Source organism: Elephantulus edwardii, unplaced genomic scaffold (assembly GCF_000299155.1).
Source record: "Elephantulus edwardii isolate Elephantulus edwardi_28Jun2011 unplaced genomic scaffold, EleEdw1.0 scaffold00010, whole genome shotgun sequence".
NCBI lineage: Eukaryota > Metazoa > Chordata > Mammalia > Macroscelidea > Macroscelididae > Elephantulus > Elephantulus edwardii.
In genome coordinates, this window is record NW_006399760.1 from 33853284 (window position 1) to 33876584 (window position 23301).

General features: G+C 35.6%; 1 protein-coding gene across 1 annotated transcript in view; it reads right to left on the bottom strand.

The window, feature by feature from the left end:
• BAZ2B (bromodomain adjacent to zinc finger domain, 2B) overlaps nt 1–23301 on the bottom strand; it is a 324998-nt gene that overhangs the window by 14177 nt on the left and 287520 nt on the right. The window contains exons 26-34 of the mRNA XM_006880802.1: nt 17050–17112; nt 15992–16136; nt 11789–12438; nt 11101–11374; nt 10805–10960; nt 10137–10297; nt 6170–6375; nt 5540–5675; nt 2306–2452 (exon numbers count right to left, since the gene is read on the bottom strand). Of these exons, the coding sequence (XP_006880864.1) occupies nt 2306–2452; nt 5540–5675; nt 6170–6375; nt 10137–10297; nt 10805–10960; nt 11101–11374; nt 11789–12438; nt 15992–16136; nt 17050–17112 (1938 nt within the window). The remainder of the gene's footprint in view (nt 1–2305; nt 2453–5539; nt 5676–6169; nt 6376–10136; nt 10298–10804; nt 10961–11100; nt 11375–11788; nt 12439–15991; nt 16137–17049; nt 17113–23301) is intronic.

The following is a 23301-nucleotide window of genomic DNA, read 5'->3' on the forward strand; positions in this document are numbered from 1 at the left end:
TGTGTTTTTGTGATATTTTCTTCTGATGGCTGGGAGGGAAGCCTTCAGCCAAAGATATGGCTGGGAAAGAAAGAGTTGGAGATTTTAGAATACAGACAAGCATGCAGTGTTTCAGGACCTGTGAGGTTACTGATACTGAATTTAGATGGCACCAGTGAGTAGGGCTTGGAGTTTTGTCCAATCACATTAAGACACACAGGTGTGGGTACTGGAGAAGACAACTGGATTGACCAGAATTACTATTTACCACATGAGAAAAGTAAAGAAGTTAAAGGTGAATGCAATGACTATGAAAATGAAATAATGACAGGTAATATACAACATTAGGAGGAAAGAGAAAGGGACAGTGACAAGATTTTAGTCAACAGAAAGTCCTGGTAGGGCAAAAAGCTGTAGAAAATGAGTTGGGGAAAAAATGAGTGGAAAGATTGAAATTATATACAACGAATATTTGGACTGAGTTTATGAAAAGTTTGTAGTTATGGTGATTCTTAGGTCAAGAGAATAAATATGGGAGAGGACGAATGAGGTGAAGAGACACTAAACAAACAGAACCTGAAGAAACACTAAGTAAATCATTACAAGCTGATGCTTTTCTTTCCTCTATCCTGTTTTTCTAACTAAAAAACCCATTCCTTTCCACTTCATCATATTCTCTCTTAATTAATCAATGGTATGAGTTTACAGGACTCTATTTTAAAAGTTACAGGGAAATGACTTAAAATGCTTATACTTCCCATATGACCCAGCAATTCCATGTTTTGGCAAATACTCAAGAGAATACAATATTCATTCACATAAAGACTTATAATCTTAAAATTAATAGAATTTTCATAATAACCAAGAAAGTAGGAAAATCTCCACATATCCATCAAATGACAGATGGATAAACAAATCGCTATATCCATCCACATACTAGAATTTATTTGGCTCCTAAAAAGTACATTTACATTCTACAATGGATGAACCCTGAAAACAATAAGCAATATAAAAAAAGTCAGTTATAAAAGCCCAAATATGATTCCATTTGTATGAAATGTCCAGAATAGGCAAATTCAGAGATATAATATAGATTAGTAGTTTCTCAAGAATGTGGAGAGGGAGAAATTAGAAATAACTGCTAGTGGATTGGAGGGGTCTTATGGGAATGAAAATGCTCTGAAGTTAGGAAATGGTAATGGTTGAACCACTTTATGATTGTATTTAACCCCACTGAGCCATACACTTAAAAAAGTAAATTTTTTTGGTGTTGTTTATATATGTACTGAAATTTTGAAGCAATCCCAAAGGCACATGGTTCAAATCCACCAACTGCTCTGTGGCAGAAGGGTGGACAATCTCCTCCCATGTAATTAACTGTCTCTGAAAACCTACTGGAGGGTTAACTATGAGTCGGTTCCAACTCAATGGTACTCTGCAACTATCTATCTCTCTATTATCTATCTATCTATCTATCTATCTATCATTTCACGGATTCTTCTATTTACATTGTGATTTATATTATCATTCTCGTACTGTTGTTGTTATGTGCCATCGAGTCATTTGCTACTCATAGCGACCCTATGTACAAAAGCCCTAAATGCCATTCTATCCCATACCAACCTCGCTGTTGCAAACACATTCATTCCCACCACTCCAATCACAGAATCGATCCATCTCATCGAGGGTCTTCCTCTCCTGTGCCGTCCCTCCACTCTGCCAAACATGATGTCCCTCTCCAAGGACCAGTCCCTCCTTGCAACATGCCCAAAGTATGTCAGATGAAGCTTCAGAATCCTTGACTCCAAGGAGCATTCTGGCTTCACCTCTTCCAGGACAAACCTGTTTGCTCTCCTAGCAGTCCATGGTATATTCAACACTCTTCTCCAGCACCACAGCTCAAAGGCATCAATTCTTTTTCTATCATCCCTATTCACTTTCCAACTCTCCAATGCACAGCACGTAATTGCAAAGACCACAGCCTGGATCAGGCACACCTTAGTCTCCAGCCTGATGTCATTGCTCTTCAGTACTCTTGAGAGGTCCCTCACAGCTGACTTTCCCAATGCAATTCATCTCTTGATTTCCTGGCTGCTGTTACCAAGAGTGTTGACTGTGGAGCCAAGTAAACGAAAATTGTTAACTATCTCAATCTCTTCACCAGCCATACTGATGCTGCCAATTGGCCCAGTGGTGAGAATCTTTGTTTTCTTGATATGCTTTATAAAATTAATGCTATGTGAATTACATATTGTGTAAAATCCAAACCATAAAGCTCAGCAATTTGATGTGATATTTTAAAAGCTTAGTCTTACACCTCTCTTACCTTAGCAATGCAAGCTGGGCAAAACCAGTCTCCATCAGGTATCGTGGTAATCTTGGGTCTATGGCAGTATGTATGACATCCTTTGTCACAGCCATCACAGAGGAGCAGCAGCTCTTCGTTATCTCCCTTTCGGCAGATCTGGCAGTACTACAATGCATGAAAACCAGTCAAAGTTAGCCCGCTGCTTCAAATAACACTTATTGGGATGTTAAAGAAACCAAAATTCTTAATGAATATTAGTAATGAACATTCCGCTTGCTAACAAGTATACAGTAGCCATACACATCTATGTATCTCTCATTACACAGATATGGACCACATGACAGGTGAGCAGTTCTGTTGGGGTCAATGCACATTTCAGGTACACCGCAAAGAACAAAGCTAAGGGCTCAATGCCTGCACACACTTCAGAAGCAAGTACACATTAACATATGAAATAATTAACATGACATTAGAGCACATAAAGCAATGAAAGCTTTTATATGTGGTGGTTTCAAAAAAATGTGTTTTATCTTTGATTATCTTTTTATCCTTGTGACAGCCTGGGAAAGGAATAAGGTTTAGTTATATTAAAGAACAAATTAAAAAATTTGCATTTGGATTGAGATTATGTACAATAGCAAAAGATGGACCCAGAGTTTTACTGAATTAATTCACCTTTTTGTTTTGGTTGTTTTAAAATATATCTTAAAGTGTTTAAAGAAAGAAACCTGGAAAATAAAAAATCATCCCAAATCAAATATGTAACACAAATACGTATTTCATTATAAAATGTTTTTAAAAGAATATATATAAGAAATTAAAGAATTTAAGAAGTCCTGATTTATATTCTAAAGCTGAAATCTTTCCCCTCTACTGAAAAATTAGTAGTATCATGAAGCTAATGTATAAACCAAAAAAAGGAAAGAAAAAAAAAAACACCTGCTGGCAAAGAGTGGATTTCAACTTAGGAAGGACTTAATTGGCAAAGTTTTCTTAATTTTGTAATGTAGTTTACTTTATACAACAAATTTCACAAAGGGAAAGGAAAAAAGGGAAAGAGACAGGCACAAATGTGTTTTCTTTCAAAATCTACTAAAAAGGTTAAGAGCTAACCCTCTTTTGTGATATGTTAAGCTGTACTACAACATGATCTATAGCAATATATAATAAAAACATTTAAACTAGAAGTCATTTATACTAATTTAAATTTATATAACCATATAATCTTAAAAATAAGATAGCTTAATTTTTAAACTTTTCAATACAACATTAAATCTTAATTGGAGAATGCCTAAAAAAGTAATAGTCCTCAATATGCATAGTGTTGCGTTGCTGTTGTCCAGTAGATTCTGATCCGTGGTGACCCCATGTGTTTGGAAAGTTATATTTATGCCCTTAAAATAATACTTGTTAAATAAATAATTTAAAAATAAGATTAATAGCAGATATACATACTGTTTTCTAGGATACCTAAAATATGACAAGTCTTCTCTTTCACGCTTAGAATTAAAACAATAGAATTATTTTCTAACATTCATTTAGAAATAATGGCAAAAAGAAAACTTGAAGCTCTTTTGAATAGAGCTATTCACAGGAATAGCTCACACTACATTAAAGCAAATATATTAATCTTTGGTTTCCTTTCCTATTACAATTGAAAAAGGAATAGATGTTGCCTAGCTTTTAACACTAACAATACTATAAAGCATACTCTACGCAGAGAATTATCTGGGAGCAAATTATGACAGCTCCTGTAGGCTCTGTCTCTAAGCCAGGGTTCACTTGTCCAGATGCTGAGCACTTCAAAATTCTGTTTAGGACATTCTGAGGACTATTATAGGTACTTTAAAATTCCAAATGAAAGGTTAAAAAGTGTTCATGGATCTTTTTTGGGGGGTTCATTATTCTTTAAATAATACAAGTGTCACTTTTCAGGGTAGATTCATTGTGAATAAAGTACTGTAAAACCTTAAAAAGAGGTGTGGGAGATGTATTAACAGTATGGGAAAGGTTAACATAAATTTGGGTTAAAAAAAAGCCTTACTGTAAATTTTTCCTTTCTTTGTACAGAGTATAGGTTTATTAACTGACCACATTTTAATGATTGATTTGGTGCAGATAAGAAACTTAACTGCATGAATTTAATTTTTATGTAAAATTGCTCTTTTAAAAATATTATGTAGAGTTCACCCAATCTAAGTCTCTAAGGAAACTTTTAAACTGGTTTACATTATAATTTTAAGAGATGCACTATAAAAATGTTACTTAATAAAAGACATTACCACAAGAAAGAAAAGGAGCTTTAAAATTTATGGTAAATTCTAATCTGGATTTTGAAAACTCTTATACTAAGCATATGGTCTAAACTGGAAATTCATTAGTCTGTAGAAATTTCAGAAAGAAGTGAAAAAAACTACAGAAGAAACTACATTTATTTGTACAGAATGAATTAGGCCTTACACAGTATAAGCACAGAGGTGAAAATAACGGGACAAACACTGTTATTTAAGGATCACTTCCCTCAGGGATCAGCTATTTTAAGTAATTTCACCTCAAGCCACTCTTGAAAATAAATTTCAAAGGCATGAACTTTAAAGCGAATGTGATTCATCAAAGTCTGTATATAATAATTATCATTTATATAATACAGAAAATATATAACAGGGACAACTTACAAATGACTTAAAATAAAGAACTCCTCAGAAACAAATAAAATATAGAGCTGTTTTGTTGATTTTAGAAAAAGATAGAGCATTAAGGTATCTGGTACAAAATACAGGCTTGGTAATAACTAACTGAACTTATAAGAGAAGGTAAAAAAAGTTTCAATTGTCAGAAGAATGGATTATCTGCTATTTACTTTTCTGAGTGTTTCTTGGAAGTAAGATGAGAACTGAAGGAAATACAGGAAAGCAGTAGAGAGATTAGAGAATACTGTCAACTTAGAATGTCAAGGTGAAAGGTCCTTCACAATATCTCGTTTATCAACTAATATACTGATAAAACGTAGAAAAACAATGTCTGCAAGAGCCAGAAGACATATTTAAAAAAGAAGAGAGAACACATTTGGCATCTCATAAAGCTCAGTGTAAGGAGGGAAATGTCCAATTATTCAGTATTTAAAAATTAGGCCAACTCTCAAGTACAGTATGCATTACTTTGACAATAAGTTATATAATTAAGAAAGATCTGAAGTTGGGGGAAAAGAACAAAGTAAATTAGTTATAGTATTTCTGAAATAAAAACACTTACAACTTTCATAATTGATTTTTCCCATGCTATTGATTTCTGTAACTGCTGAACGCACAGAGCTACCTGTGCAGCACTGCGAGCTTCTGATAATGCCCTTCTCCAGACCCTGAGCCCTGGAGCAATATCCTCTTCAACTCTGCATTGAAATATAGAAAAATTAAGTAGGTCATGTCTACATTTATGGCTACTGAATGTGAAACAATCATCACACTGAAAGCCAAGCAATGACAAAAAAACATGTAACAGCCAGTAAGTATAAGGTTTAAGCAACTAAATTTGATGTAGTGCACAGACTGTGGCTACGTGCCTCAAAGCTTAGTCACGACCAGGTAAATGTAAGATCACTTTGCAAAGATTATCAACGCACATAACAAAAAAAAAATGTTTTTACAAAGCATCATGCAAATAGCATGATCCATACGGATCACAGACATACAAGAAGATACATAGATAACAGGCAATAGAAAATAGGCTCCAATTAGCAAAGAAGCACAATAATTTTTCAAGTTAATCTCAATAACCTACCCGTCACCATCACCACTAACGGATGGTGCAGGAGCAGGGACAGTAACTGTGCCCACATTATCCAGTTTGATCTGAATGGTGGTACTTAAGGGGCTCTTCAGATACCTTCTTTCAATGTTCCGCTCCAAATCAGCCAGCCTGGTTACAGCTATATCTAGGGGGTTGTCATTCTTCCGTTCTAGTGCATGTGCACTGCTTTCTTCTTCGCCAGTAAATTCTCCATCATGTTCTTTGCATAATTTAGTAAATGACTTATGCTCAAAATATACCAAGTCCTCCCTTTCTGATGCAGGTTCTGGACACATCCAACCCTATATACCAAGAGAATAGTGTTATTACTGTTATTTCTCAAAATGTCTGGTGCGTGAATTACCTTTACTTAAAATACAGCAGCAGACACCAGCAGAACTCAAAGCTCTTTACTAAGTTTTTACCTTGTGTTTCCTAATGCTAGGCAGAAATAAGAAAAAAAAATTTTTTTACATTTGTTAGAAAAACATGGAAACAAAAACTTGACAGCTTTTGATAGTATAAAAAGCATAGTAAAAATCAACAAAGTACTTGAAATGTATTTTTTTACTGGCTGAGATACATATTAATTTCATAAGATTATGGAAATGAAAATCTCTCCATAGTCATGAAAATCTTCCTTCTTATTTTATTCCTTCCACTACCCTTCTGCACAGGCCTTTATTAACCATTTTCCATCACCCCAAGGAGTCTTGCATAAACTGTTAACTTAGCCTTAAAGTTGGTCCATACTCTTCTTTACCTAATTAATTCATTCTGTAACTTTCAGTTTAAAATTTCCCCAGAGATCAATCTTTTTCTGACCACTTTGCATTATAATTTCTCAAAGAAAATAAAGTTCCATAGCCTTGCCAAGCTTGCACCTTTTTGCTTACCATCTGTCTACCTCTAAATTCCATGAGGGTGGGGCCATGTCTCTTTTTACTCATTTTATCTCCAGCCTGGTAAATGCAAAGAGCAGGCATTCAGCACATATATGTTCAAGGAATAAATGGTCTTTTCAGCTCCAAATCCTTCAAAAATTAACCACTGTTTAATAAGGCTGAAAAATCTTTCCTGTGGCATTTAAGTAGCTCAATCTACTTTTATCCTGCTCCCTCCCATTCACATAGTATCCTGTGGTCAAATGACATAACTTAACCATTCCTCAAACATGTCTTGACTATTCTGGTCCCAGTGCTCTGCTCATGTTTTTCACTAGTGTGGCAGACCCTGTTCGCTCAATGTCAAAAGTGAACTTATCTTCTCAATTTCCACTTAACTTCTGTATGAAATATTCCCTGATTTTCTATACTTTTGTACTAAATTCATGTGTTACTCAGTAGATCTTTCTCCTAAATAAACGTTACTATCTATACTTTACTTAAAATTCACATGTTGCCCTGTACTTCTCTATGATCAGTTTTTAGATCATGTACACTTTGCCCATATTTCACACTTTTTCTAATATGTGTCAAGTTTCTGAAATGCAGCAACTATATTTTATTCAATTTTCTGGTGCCTATTTTTGATAAGTATTCATTAAGTGCTTATTAGATGAGAAAATGAAAACTCATCTTTTTTATTAAATTTCTTTACATCATCTTTTGTAACTAGACCCTAAGCTTTGATATTTAAATAACTAATCACAGAAGTACCATGTGACATAAGTCACTTAAGAGTACTCTAAAAGAGACCCAGGGATTTTTGTTATAGTGCATGCAAGTACAGATTTAAGGAGCATTAAAAGAAGTGTAGCACTAGATTGAGGAAAGAGCCCCATACACAGACTGAGACATCTTAATGCACAGTTATAACATGTTAAGAAGTATATTCATGGTGAAGCAGATCCAGAAAAGAATCATGAACCTAGAAACCATTATATGAACTAATGGCTCAGTGACTTGGTAAAATTTAGATGGAAAAGAGAAAACTTAAAAAGAGAGCTCTCTTAAGAAGACCTGAAGAATGAGTAGGCTTTTCAAAAATGTTCAAAAGCAGAATTGGGACTGGGATGTTAGATTTTTCTGACAACATAGGAAGAACTTCTGAATTCTCAGCAATATTAAAAATAAACCCACATAATCATCTCTGGCTATGTGCCTAACTCACAAAGGCTAGTTTACAAGGCTAAACATAATTCTTTTTCCAAGGGGAAAAGCCTCTCCAACATCCTCCCCCCCCCAAAAAAAAACAGTAAGAAACCATCATTAAATCATCTATAACCATTGCTTCTGTGTCAGTTTTGAAGTGAAGCAACTCTCTAGTGCAGACTACGCTTGCTCACGGGTCTCCAAGGCTGTAATCTTCATAGATGCCGATGGACCCGTCTTTCTCCCACACTTTTCAAAGACTAAAAGGATTGTAATCCAAGTCTTCGAATACTACAGATTAATTCAGTAACACCTTACTAGCAAAATGCTATTAAAACATCCCATATTTTAAAAGATGCCATTTATTGTTTAGACTGAGGACATAATCAAGAGGATCTCTCTCAGCAGCCAGTGATGTGACAAAGTTAAATCTTGTGTGGAAATCTAAGTATGTAGCTGGGAAAATTTCAGGTTTATACGCTAGAAATTATTTTCAAAAGCATGATGGCATGCTGACCTTGCCTAAATATAATTAGAACTAACAAATTAATAATAAATGATCATGAGAGAGGACAAAGACAGACTGTCATAAGAAAATATAATACTTTCAAAATCAAGGCACATATGGAAAACAGTCTGGCACTTCCTTGGACAGGTGCAACTAGAAATACTAATTGATCCAGAAATTCTACTGCTAGGTACATTTCCCAAAGAAAGAAGAGCTGTAACACAAACTGACACACTCAAACTCATGTGTACTGCAGCACTGTCTAATGGCAAAAGCTGGAAATAATTTCAACATCCATAAGCAGATGTACAGCTTAAGAAACAATGGTACATTCACACAACAGTGTATTATGCATCACTAAGAAGGATAAAAAAAAATCTTTTAAATACTGCACAATATGGATGAATGCAGAATAAATTATGCTGAGTGACATAACATAGTCACAAATGGACAATAATGGTATAAGACGACTAATATAAAAAGTAAAGGAAGTGTTTGAACACAGAATCAATCTTGAATGAGAGGAAGAGAAAAGGGAGCAAAAAAGTTTTCTTTTGGCTTACTGATTGGACATCAATTCTGATCATTGTCTGGACATGATAATGCTCAGTAGGTAAACAAAACATTTACAAAGATATGTGAGATTATTTTTGTTTATACCACATAACAACACATATTTGGATCTATCTTCTTGGTTCTGAAATCTGAAGCTGTTGTTATGCTGACCCTACAGGCTATAAATCACACTGGAGGTGACTGCCCACCCTTCTGCTGTGGAGCAGCCAGGGTATTTGTACTGTGTGTCTTTGGATTAACAGATTAACTGTATGATATATACCACGGCTTACCCATGAAGGAGTTCTTGGTCCTTTATGAAGTACTACAGTCGGAATCAGAGAGTTCTGGTGGCTTAGTGGTAAGGAAGTTCACTGCCAACCCTAAGGCTTGTGATTCAAATTCACTAGGATATGTACAGGAAAAAGACGTGCAATCTCCTGTGCAATTTACTATCTCTGTAAACCTGCTGGAGGTCAGCTTTGAGTGGCTTCTGACTTGACAGTATATAACAACAACAAAATAGTAATCTGGTGGGACATCCACTAGAACATAACATTTAACATGGAGAAAGCTGTGTAAGATTCTGCTTATGGTCAAGAACGCATGCAAGAAATGATGTTTTTGAAAACCAACAAAGAAGGAGGTAGCAAAATACAGTAAAAATAACAGAGTGAGAAGTCAAACAGACTGTTTTGAATCCACAGTCTCAACCATTTGCTGAATGACTATTAGGCAGGTTACTTACTGTTTGTGGATCTTTACCTGTAAAATCAATTCGAGATTGTTTTCAGAACCAATTGACTTTGAAAATATTTAGTACAGTATCTGGCATATGGTAGGCATGAAATAAGTATTAATTACCTGCCATTATCCTAAAACATATGTTATCCCAAGTCAATTTTACCTTTACTTGCAAACTTGCTGAAGCAACTCTCCTTTCTAGATCTTCTACCTGTTGAAGAATACTCAAGTCCATTTCCATTGCTTGTTCTTCTACTGACCAGTTCTCCACAATATCTCGAGTAACTTGGTTATCTTCATTTTCATTTAGTTCAATAATAGCAACTATATTTGAAAACAAATTAATTTTTAAAATCCAGTTTATTAGATGTTCTAAGATTTCTTTCAGTATGTAAATAACATTTCAGGGGTAATATCTAACTTTGTACACATATATGTACTCAAGGACATGCAAGCAGTCTAAGGTAGAAGTAGAAATACTGTTTTCAAGAAATTAAAACATGTCTGTGAGTGTGAAAATATGTAGGAAATGTAGTGACTGTTGAGAAAAGTGACTATGAGTAATAAATTAAAAATTAAGTTGTAAGTTTAAGAATTAAGTTTAAGTTAATAGAATTAATTATAACTAAGCAAGAATGCAGGAGTGCCACTGCTTAGTGATAAGGGTTTGGACTGCTAGCAGAAAGGCATGTGCTTTGAATCCACTAGCTGCTCCCCTGCAGTTTATTGCTCTGAAAATCCAATGGACAGTCAGCTACAGGTCAGTTCCAACCTGCTGGTAAACAACAAGAAGCAGCAGAAAGAACGCAGAAGTTTCTTTTCGATACATACCATCCTTATTCTTGATGCAAGCTTGAGTAATATAATCTAAGTGTTTCTGAATTTGTTTTTGTAACGCCTTTTCTCTTATTCCTCTGAAATGGAGCACTTTGAGTAAAGCTTTCAAGTCCTCTGGGTCAATGATTCTCCACCAACCAAACTGCATTTCTAAGTCAAAAGATACACAAATATTCTGAATGTGATCAATCAAGACTTAGTAACTCTCTATAAACCATAAAATATTCAGCTATATGCACCCAAAATAACGTAATATAGTAAGTGGAAGTGAATCATCTTAATTTACCTACCTTCTGGAATAGGTTTTGGACTAAGAAAATCTACTGGTTTTGCTACTTCAACAGCTGCAGGTTGAGTTGAAGAACCTTTTTCATTCTGCGGCACTGGAGATTCACTTTTACTTGAAGAAACGTTGGGGCTCAAGAATGAATTACCATTTCCTTCTGATAATCCCAACCCTGATCCAAGATTAGGTAAAGGTGATGATGTAAATGGAATATTGGAAGCAAGCACACCTGTGGGCCACCCACAAAACTGAAGTCCCATCATAGACACACTTTTCACCTGTCAAAAAGAAGACATGATTAAAGGGGAATAATCTAAGAAGTTTAGAAAAATTATTTAGAATCTTAAGTTATTTTTCAAAGTCTGAAAAAATGCTGTTTCACTTTTCACAGAGGAAAACCAACCACAGCAGTAACATTAGATTTCATGTTCTTATCTGCTCCTCTACCAAAATAAACTTCCTTTCATGTTGCAGATAAGACAATTAAAGAAGCAAATGCCTTAGGCTAAGATATAAGTTAGAAATCTAGAGTTGTGATAAAGCTTGGTGATAGACATTCTGATTCTTTTCAATTTTCAAACTGTGATAGGGATAATATTAAAACTATTTGACTCCTCTTTGAATGAAAATCTTTGAGAGGTGGAAGATCAAGGAAAGCAACATAAAAATGAACTGCAGTTAGCAATACTAACCTGAAGAGGTGATAAAGCAAATGGATTTAGGCCAACAGGATTCTGAGAGGAAGGTGATCCAAGAAGAGGAGCTGGGGCAGGTGAAGGTGATTTAGGTGGTGGCTGAGACGGAGGAGCCACTAAGGACACAGCTGACATATCAGCATGGGTCAGTGACGTGTCATCACAAGGTGTCCTTGGTAAAAGGCTAAACCATTGTCTGTTCTTTTCAGTCAGTGTTTTTAACAACTGGTCATTTGGGAGAGGGCTATAGAACTTTCCTGGACCACCTGAACCAGTATTAAACAAATGATTAGACTCTGGCTTTTCCACATTGCTTTGTGTTGCTGTTGACTGAAGGTTGCCAACTGAATGCTTCCCGCTATTTTGGTAAGCTGATGCGCATCCATTTGTGTTACCATTGGGTTTGGGGGTGACAGTATCTGAGTCAGGAGGCATCTTAGCAACCTCTAAAAGTTTGCTTAATTTAGAAAAAGAGCCAGGTTTTTGAAGAAATAGATTTGTGTTATCTTTAAGATCTTCTTTTTGTTCACAGTGATCTGTACTCAAACAATTTAAAGTGTCCCCAGAAGTCTCAAATATTTCTTCTTTAACTTGGATACTTTCTGCCTTTTTTAGTTTTTCTCTTTCTTTTGCAATTTCTTCTAGTCCTACAGAATTGAAAAATAATATGAAGTATTACTCCTTATCAAACCACTAATATATTTTATTACTACCACTTAAATTATATACATATTTTAACAATTTTTTCTTATTTAACAAACTTTTCTGAATTATCTAAAATACTTCATTTTTCACAGATCATATTTCATAGTTTTTACCCTACAAAAATTAATGCTCATTAAAAAATGGAGGGAATACATAACAATGAAAGAGTTTTTCTTTTACTTTTCAAGAAGAGTGAATTGGGGGAGGGATGGGCAGGGAGGAAAATGCAACAATGAATGAATGGAAACTCTATGTAAACTTTCATTAAAATGAATAAAAAGACCCTTGAGCAAGTTTTCTAGGCTATAAATCTTTACAGGAGAAGACTGTGACTAGTGGCTTTGACATGCCATTTTTCAGTTAGCAGTCTAACACCTTAAGCACTATACCACTAGGACTTCTTTGGAAAAAGAAGGATGGATGAAATTCAGGTAGTTGAAGAAATGATAGACTGGTGCTATCTGAATGGGATTTAGCAAAGCACAATGCAAACACTCAGAGAGGAATGCACAAGTACTGAGCAACACTCAGTAGGCTGGTTTAGCTAGCTTAATTAAAACTGAAGAATATAAATATTGCTGTCAGATTTGTATAAAATCATGAATACCAGCAGATTTCTATTAGACAAAAAGATTCCTGGTGGCTTAGCAGGGAGTCCTAGTGGCATCGTGGTAAGAAACTGTGCCTGCAACCCAAAGGTACACAGATCAAATCTACCAGCTGCTCCATAGGAGAAAGATGCATTCTACTCCTGTATAATTAACTGCCTCTGAAAACCCACTGGAGGGCCCAGCTATGGGTCAGTTCCAACTTGACAGTATAGAAAGAACACCAACAGTGGCTTAGTGGTAAGGAGTTATGCAGCTAACTCAGGTTCAAATCCACCAGTTGCTCTGTAGGAGAAAGATGGGCAGTCAACTCCTGTGAGATTTACTGCCTATGAAAACCTGCTGGAGGGTCAGCTATGAGTCAGTTTCTGATTTGATGGTACATAACAACAGGCAAACAGAGAATAAGTCAAGATCTTTGAGACATAATAGCAAAATATAAATCAAAGATGTGAAAAAGAACTGCTATCTACAGAAGAATTACTTATCTTATGTGCCATTATAAAAAGAGCAAGAGTCACATGGGTCAACCATATCTAACCTTTATCAACTTCACAAAGGGGTACTGTCCCTGTCAATAGCATGAACAACAAAAAATCCAATTTTCATGAGATTATACATATCCATTCCCATACCTCTTTCTCAACACCAGTCTTACTGCTTTACTGGGTCCAAAGTCCAATATGATAGCTCACAAACCACACAGAACAACACTGGGGAAGTCAAAAGGTTATATTCCAGTGAAATAGTAGAATACACACAGGCAGGATGACTTCTGAAATGTGCTTGCAAGCACCTAAGCCTTGAGCCTCACCGGCTTTGTCCTGCAACTATTGACTCTCCACCCCGCCTCCAAACTGTCCAACAATCTTGGGGAAAGGTTCCTAGTTAGCTATGATTCTATCCATGGTGGGCAGCAACCGTAGGTCTGCTCCATCTCATGTCAGGTCTTGGGTTCACTGTTGTGGCTGCCATGGCTGTTGCTCTGGTCCTAAAAATGACTTGCACTCTTGCTTGCTCTTCTTTGCTTGTGGTGAGGTTTATAATTTTGGTTTGCTTGAGATTTATTAGCGAGACTAAGCCCAATGGATTAGCGAGACTAGTCAATCCTCTGTGGATAGGTGAGACTAGCCAATCTCCTTGTGGATAGGCTAACACAGTCTATTTGCCTATTCTCACCCATCTACATGACAAAGTCAAATTCAATGGCTCAAAAAGTAATTTTGAATGATACACTCCACAGTCTTAGAGTTGGAACTCACTTATAGGTTCAAAACCCCAGTACATTTTCAGAGGTAGTAAATAACCTGGGAGGAGACTGACCATATTTCTTTCATGGAGGAGCTGGTGGAGTCAAACTGCTTTCCTTGGGGTTGGCAGTGCAACTCCTTACCACTAGGCCACCAAAGCTCCTTATAGAGCTGTTAAGGACAGTTGTAATAAGACACTTCAATATTGATAAATGATTCATTTCAGTAGTGATACAAAGAGATCAGTTTTAAACATATTTAAAGAAAAGTTGTGTGCTCGCTTCGGTAGCACATATACTAAAAAAAAAAAAAAAAAGAAAAAAGAAAAGTTATAGTGTTAGGTATATTCAAGGAAAGTCCCAGATGAATGAGAATAATGCACCCTTCAACTGAAAGGAGCCCTGCTGAGCAAATCAAATCCACCAGTTACTCTTGGAAGAAAAATGAACAATCTCTTCTCATAAAGATTTACAGCTTCAGAAACCTGAGGGAGGGTTACCATGAGCCAAAATTGACTCATAGCAGCAAATCTGGTTTGATTAATCAAACTAAAACAAAACAAAACAAAAAAAATTTAAAGTTAATACAGTTCCATACATTTCAGATTTTTCTTACTTTCCTTAGGTTCATTTTTAAGCTTCTTCAGTGATTCTAATTACAATTAAAATTAAATGCCTCTTGCCTGGATGTTTCTCTTGGTATTACTTATCTCACCTTAAGCTTTCTACAAGCTCTAGACACCCAAGTAACTCATAATAACAATTGCCATATTTAACTAGACTTTTACACTAAAACTTTTCAATTTAGTAGAGTGGCAGTTTATAAGATCAATATCCCCAAATCAGTGGGACTTCTCTACAATAACAAAGAGAACTCAGAGAAAGAAACCAAGAAAGCACTACCATTTACAATAGTCAACTGCAAATTGTGATACTTGAGATATTTCCAGATAATTTCTTGAGATAATTACAATTAAGCTCTTCCTCTTGATTTCCTTGATTTGATTTAAAGTATCATACTCTTTTGTACTCAGAATTAAATCACTAAATTTGGCTTTGATTTCACTTTTTCCTACATCATATTATTAATTTCTTACATTGAGCCTATCCTTTAGATACCTCTGTTTTTCTATCTCATCCATTTGCTTGTGATTTCTGGTTATTATGTGGGCTCTTGAATGGTCTTACAACTGGTTTCTCCAGAGATCCAATTATAATTCAATGTATGTTCTACTCATAGATGTATTTATTTTATCATAGCTACCATAAAATACTTTCTGCCTTCAAAGAAAGATTGGGAAGCACAAAAGATATTTAAAAGGGGGCTCTGGTGGCCTAGTCAAAAGATATTTAAAAGGGAGCTCTGGTGGCCTAGTCAAAAGATATTTAAAAGGGAGCTCTGGTGGCCTAGTGGCAGGAAGCTGCACTGCAATCCCCGAGTTGTGCGGTTCAAATCCACCAGATCCTCTGCTAGAGAAGGAGGAACAATCTCTTCCTGTACCAGTCAGATTTGATTAGACGGTATACACACAAAAATAATAAAATAAAGCAACTTTTTTAAAAAAAAGGTATTCTTTTTAAAAGTTTTAAAATAATTCAGTTCCTCACATTATTTTGCAATAAATTTATATTTCCTACCTTCACCACTCTCCATTCCTTCCACAAAAATTCCCCCACATTGAGGAAGGATCCAGTATCGGCGTCTGTAGCGATCTTGGCCAAACATCATTGAACGTAAAGAGTGAGAGGCATCAAAGAGTTTCCGTCTGTATTGACTTTGTTGCTATTAGACAATGAAACATATACTTAAATTATGAGTCTTAAGTATTTTAAAAAATAATTTATAAATGTCTTAACACTTTCTATGCCTTTAGAGTAGACACATTTTACTACAGGAAAAAGAAGAGTAAGTATCATATGTCTGAGTTCAATTTCAGGAATATAAAGGCAGAATTTTAAGGATTATTGGAGTATATTTGTTCCCTCAGCTTAAAAGGATAAATTCTATTTTACTAGATTTCTTACAGTAAAGCATATGATATAAATGATCAGACATTTTACTGAGCTAAAGAAAACTGATTCCATTCTACTGATTAGAGTAGACTGACACATCATTCTTAGAAAAATATATTTCCCTATTTTTATACACATGTTATAAACCTAAGTAGTTTATGTCTAAACTTTGGGATAGATCTATGTTGAACCCAATACTGACATATAATACACAGTGATCTCATAATATTCTTAAAATTAAGTTTTACTTTACTAAAAGATTACCTGAAATTTCATTAATTCTTCTCATATTTTAAAATCAATATCTTAAGTTTATAAAGCTAATGCAAAGTAAAACATACAATGCTGAATCAAAATTACCATGAAATTAAATTAGATTTATCTAGTAATTCTTAATTCTGAGAAATAAAACTATGCTTTATTAATACTATATATTTACATGAAGGGTTGAAGAATGTCAACCTTCTCATAGGCTCTGAATAACTTCAGTATCATGCTTTTAAGATGCAGCTTTTTCATTTTGGCATTTACATGATAAGATTAGATTATGTAAACATTTCTAAAATTCCTTATCTTAATTACTCACAAAAAGTGTTTACTTAAAAATCAGAAAAGCTAATCTCACATAAATATTATTTTTAAATGTTGCAAAAAGATTTAAATTTAATCAGAAAAGTACTTACTTTGCTCAGTTTTTCAATTTGTTTTTCAAGCTCTTCAACACTTGCAGCTTGATCACCTTCATCCTATGCACAACAGAAAACAACACTTATATGTATGTTTAAGATTCAATTTATTTAATCAAATAACTAGTACTTAATAAAAATATCTCATATACATTACTAGAATAGGTACTATAGAAATACTCTCTATAATTATATGGAAGAAAGTTCTAACAACCTCAAGGAGAGTAGTGATTTAAGGGATATGAAGTTCAAATGTGAAGGTAGAGGTTACTTCTAGTGTCTCTTAGCAAGAGTGGCGGTAAGTAAAAAACCAAGTTTTAATTAGCTACTAAATAACAGTTATGACTTGTTTTTTTTTTAATAAAGAGGGGAAGGTATTCCAGAAAGAATTTACCAGATATTAGTCAAAATAAGTTTCATTTCTAAAAGTCTTAACTCTGGTTGCCTAGTGGTAATCAGCTACGCTACAATCCTAACGGCATGTGGTTCAAACCCACTAGGTGCTTCGTGAGAGAAAAATGAGCAGTCTCCTCCTATGAAAATCTCCTGCCTCTGAAAATCCACTGGAGGGTCAGCTATAAGTCAGTCTGACTTGACAGCACACAACAACTATGAAAGGAAAGAAAGAAAATATCTACTAAAGTAGTTCTACTGTGCTTGCTAGGGCAATATAATAATAAATAAAAGAATTCATCTGTAAACATAAAACACAGTCTGCTAATTCTCCATGCTAAAAAAAAAAACAGGTAAAACAAATTATTTTTGCTATTAATATCTAATGTAGCGGGAAGATTATTCAGTGGGTATATAGAAATTTCAATACCAGGTTATCAAATTTATTACAGTTAACACTTAATAAAATAATTTATAATACTTAATGTTGAAAGAGATACTATTTCTATGAAAGTTAAATCAGTATTGGTCAGAAAGGTTTAATTCCTGCAATAATAACAACTCTACTTGTCAAAAGAAGCAGACTACTTATAATGGTATCATTTGTTTGGGTAATTACACTTCTGATACCCAAATTACATATTTTTCACATTATTTGCCAAAAGATGAAAGCACATGATCAAGTGGTCTGAAAAGTGCCAAATTATGAAATAATTTATTTATACAAGAAAGCTCAATTGAGTTTCCTTTTTATATTGGTACTATCTTACAATAAATTTGTGCAAGTGGTATTTTTTCTTAGTCTGCTTTACAAAGATAACATTTAGGAAGCTTTATGAAAATACATTATTTATTTTGCATAAGAATGTAAACACACTTTTAGTTTAGAAAGAAAATTTTGCATCTATTTTTACAGGTTTTCTTACTTATATAGTTATAAGTTTAATTCAGTAATTAATCATTGGTCCTGACTGGTTATTAGTCTCACAGACTTCATAAACAAATTCAACCCTCCAAATTCTCTATTTTCATTTCTCCAGTACTGCTAAAGTGATTCAGGAAAATAGTTTTAGGTTTCCTCAACTGAACACTTGTAGTATTAAGGAGAGGAGAAATAGATGTCTGTATAAATTCATTAAAATGCCATTCTACAGTTCTATCAGTATTTGCAGGCTACTCAATAGATATGTTCTTCTAACCAGAAGGCAGCATGGAAGTTTGAATCCACCAGCAGCTCCACAGTACAAAGACAGGCAGTGGCTTACTCTGGTGTGGTTTACAGCTTCTGAAAACCTGCATGAGGGTCATCTATGAGTTGACATCAACCTGATGATAAGGAATATATATAACAGTCCTTTCTCACAGAAAAGTTAGCTCCAAATTAAATTGCTCCTTTTATATGTGGTTATTTTGATGCCTATGATAGTTATCCCTTATAAGTGCATACACACTTTTTAAAAGTCTGTGCCATTTCTTTGACCTAGCTGGCCTACTCTGTAAGACTAGTTCTCTCCTTTTGTTGAAATTTTCCAATACCTTTTAATTCTTTCTATTATTAATTATGCTATTTCTCTTTAATTTTCAACCTCCATTTCTGATTTTATTGGTTGCTTCTTTTCAAAGATCATCTCATTCTATCATACTGGGTTGTTGCTGTTGTTATGTGCCATCCAGTCATCTGCGAGTCATGGTGACCTATATATCACAGCCCTAAACCTTGCTCTATCCTGTGCCAATCTCACTGTCTCCGACATACCTACTCCCATTACCCCAGTCACTGAATCAATCCACCTTGTAGAGGGTCCATCCACCCTCCCAAGAATGACGTCTCTCTCCAAGGACTGGTCCCTCGTTGCACCATGTCCGAGGTATGTCACATAAAGCTCCAGAATCTTTGCCTCCAAGGAGCAGCCTGATTTAACCCTCTCCCGAATGAACCTGTTCATTTTCTTAGCAATCCATGGTATATTCAATACTCTTCTCCAGCACCACAGCTCAAAGACATCATTTCTCCTCTATCCACCCTAGTCACTATCCAACTCTCTGATGCAAAGCAAGTGATGGCAAAGACCATCATACTAGGTATTTCATAAATATCCTTGACTCTGTCCTCCTCCAGCTACTATCTAGAGTACATCAGAGTTGTAATGCTTGAAAACAACCTTCTATTTTCTCACTTTGACTTTCCTCACTTCATTTATATCTTGATTTCTGCTTTCAGTTCCCTAATGAAAATATACTAAAGAAGTCACGAATAAGCTGTTTCCAATTTTAACATTATTAACTTCATCACTTTGACCCTTACTGCTTTAACACAATTCTCACTTCCTCCTTTTGGAATGTTTACTTTTCCTGATTTCCTTATGTGTAGAAAAATTTTACATTTCCATGTATAGATAAATTTAACAATGCAGAGCTAACTGATATCCACTGAAAGCCTCCTTACAAGGCTGGCCATCTGGGAACACAAACTTTGGGAAGGTTCCCATTATTCTGAGGGGATTTGCACAATGGCTCTAAACTCTTTGGGTAAACAATCTGAGTGTCTAATGAGGTTTCCTAGTAGATGATGATATTACAGTATGTTGTCACGACTCACTGCTGGGGAAATTAATCCCAGTTTGTGTGATGACACTGGGAGAAGTTGTTAAAAAATGTACTTGGTTTCCCCTGGATTTTTTCTAGGCATTTTTTTTTTCCTTTGATGATTTGGCTTTGCATTCTTTTGCTGTAATAAATCATAGTCATAAGTTCCATTATATGTTGAGTCCTCCCTGTGAACTATCAAACCCAGGGGTGGGCTAGGGGACCCTTGATCCAGAAGTTTCCTACCATTCTGGCAGCTCCTTCTTAAATAATAATCTGTATGAAATATTTTTGTTATTGTTGTTACGTGCTATTGAGTCACCTGCAACTCATAGCGATCCAATGTGTAACAGCTCTGAAACGTGCCTTGTCCTGAGCCAGCCAGTCTCATTCACACTGACACATCTATGCCCATTACTCCAGTTACTGTGTCATTCCATATCATTTGGGGTCTTCCTCACTTTTTTAAGCATGATGTCTTCTCGGAGGACTGGTCTCTCCTGGCCATGTGCCCAAAGAATGTGAGATAGAGTTTTAAAATCTTGGCCTCCATGGGGAAACTTGGTTTCACCCTCTCTAAGACAGACTCATTTGTTCTCTTGGTGGTGTATGGTATTTTCAAGTCTCTTCTCCAGCACCACAACTCAAAGGTATCAATTCTTCTTCAGCTCTCTGATGCATAATACAAATACCATGATAAATGATACAAATACCATGGCCTGGATCAGGTGCACCTTAGTCTCTAAACAGATATAACTGTTTCTCAGTACTCTGGAGAGGACCTTGATGGCAGATTTTCCCAGGGCAATTTGTCTTTTGATTTCCTGACTGTTGGTGCCAAGACTGTTGATTGTGGAGCTGAGTAAACTGAACTTGTTAACAACATCAATCTCTTCTCCATCTATTGTGGTGGTGCCAATTGGACCAAATTTCGTTTATTTATATAAGTAGTTTCATTAACATTATATTTAGTGCATACATACTGTGTGTGTAAATTACTTCATGCCTCATGCTCTAACATATCCCTTTTAGAAAGCCAATTTCTGATTTGCCCATCCATATTGTAAAAGCAGCAGATGCAATGTGGGGGTGGGGTGGCTAAATATGACTTTTATCCACTTCATAAAGGAGAATATCCCCCATCAATAATATCCATAACAGCAAATAGATAGCTGCTGTGTCAAACATGCCACCTCCCCAATCTCCTGCACTTATTTCTACCAATCATTGGGTTTTTTTTTTCCTTTTCAATCATTGGTTTTGATATTTGTTGTTGACCCACCGAATTTACTCATAACTGTGGTATCAAAAATGGGTTTATTATCTCAGTCACAAAAAGACAAGTACTGCATAATACTACTATTATAAAACAGACTGACATAGGGGGTGGGGAGGAATCTAAGAAAAGAGGGGATAAATAATGTACATGGCATTGAAGCAGATGAGGGAGAGAACTATATAAAAGGAATATATATTTAGGTATTATTGGCATGACAAGAGTCCAGAATAAGAGCTGCATAGATAAGTGGTCTGGCTGAGGGGCTGTATAACAATGAAAGAACGTTTTTTCCCAAAGAAAAAAGTGAAATTGGGCGGAGTTGGGGCAGGGAGGAAAATGTGCAACAATGAATGAATGGAAATCCAAGTTCTTTTATAAACTTTCATTAAAATCTCAATTAAAAAATAAAATAAAAAGCACCCTGGTTGCACTTTCTAAAAAAAAAAAAAAAAAGTGGGTTTATTAGGGAAATAGGGAAGTGGGGGAGACAAGAATAGCTTACAATGCTAGTCCAGTAGTCAGTCCCAAGACAAATTAATAGCAAAAGAAAAGTCCTTCATTAGTGATAGTCCTAGTTTCAGTTCAGCAACACAAATTCAAGAAGTCTCTGGTTTCCTGAATCATCCAGCAATGTCTACCTCAGAGCCATTACAAATAAGCTTCTTCTTCAATCATCCAGCAAGATCAGTAAAATCTTTAACTGTGGCCTTTAATGAGGGCTGCTGTGGTTATACCTTGCCACAGTCTCTGCACCATCACCAGGATCTCACTCTCCTCAGTGTCTTGCTTCACTCTTTCACAAATCTTGCTGCCGAGTGTGGGAAGCACTCACTCTTGTGTCCTAGTCTCACAGCTGATGATGATTTTCAAGACAATAAAGACCACACTTAATGTAGCTGGAGACCAGAGGGGGCTATCATAAACTCTGGAAAAGCTATCTTTTAAGTTGACACCGTACCTACCAAACCAGTACTCTGAGGGAGCAGGTATGTCTTTTTTGATGAAAAATCTTCTGTTCAACTTGGCAACTTTGAGCATTTGCATTCATTGAATAGTTCAATCGAGAGCAATCTATCATGTCATAGCAACTGACTCCAGTTCACAGTATGGATCATTCTCTCTTCATCTGGTTGGGTTCTGGTCAACTCATCTCCAGGCTTCTGTGTCCAGGCTCAACTGGGCATCAGTTGCAAGATCAAGAGTCCACACTTCTCCCTGCATATCAGGTCTCCTCACTGAGCTGTAGCCCCAACATGGGGCCCAATCAACAAGCCAAGGGTCCTTGTGACTCCCTGCTCCTCAAGCCAACAACCCTTCCCTTCTCATCCACATAATCCACATATCTGCACCTGCTAGGTGGGCAAAGCTGAAGGAACACATCCAAGTTCAGCCTGTTACTCCATTGTTACATTCTTTAAACTTTCACTCCTGTGGATCCAAATGATCTCTATGAGTGGGCATACTCCAACTTCAAGTATTAGAAGCGGGTTCTGATGGGCACTAAGTTTACCCTGCTGCAGAAGCTGAATAGCTTGTTCTAGTTTTAAAAAATCAGTTTTTTTCTTTCGTTTATTCTTTTTCAGTCTTTCCTTATATGCTTGCCCTTCTTTCATATGTAGATATAGAATGAAATAGATTATCTAAAGTTAAGATTCTACCTAAAACATTGGAGCATTCTTAATGCCTTGTTGTTGTCTTTGTTATAATAAATATTGTTGGTTTTGATTGCCTTTGAGTCAAGTATGATTCATAGCGACACTATGAACAAAAAGCCTGAAGTCTTTCTATAACTATCGTCATTTTTCAAAGTTCATAGAATTTTCAGAGGCATGATGTTTAGAAAGAGGATGTCACTTCTGCTTCTAACATTCTTAATATGTTGTTGTTATGTGCCGTCGAGTTGTTTGCAACTCATAGCAACCCTATGTACAACAGCCCTAAACCGTGCTCTATCCTGTGCCAATCTCATTGCCTCTGACACACCCATCTCA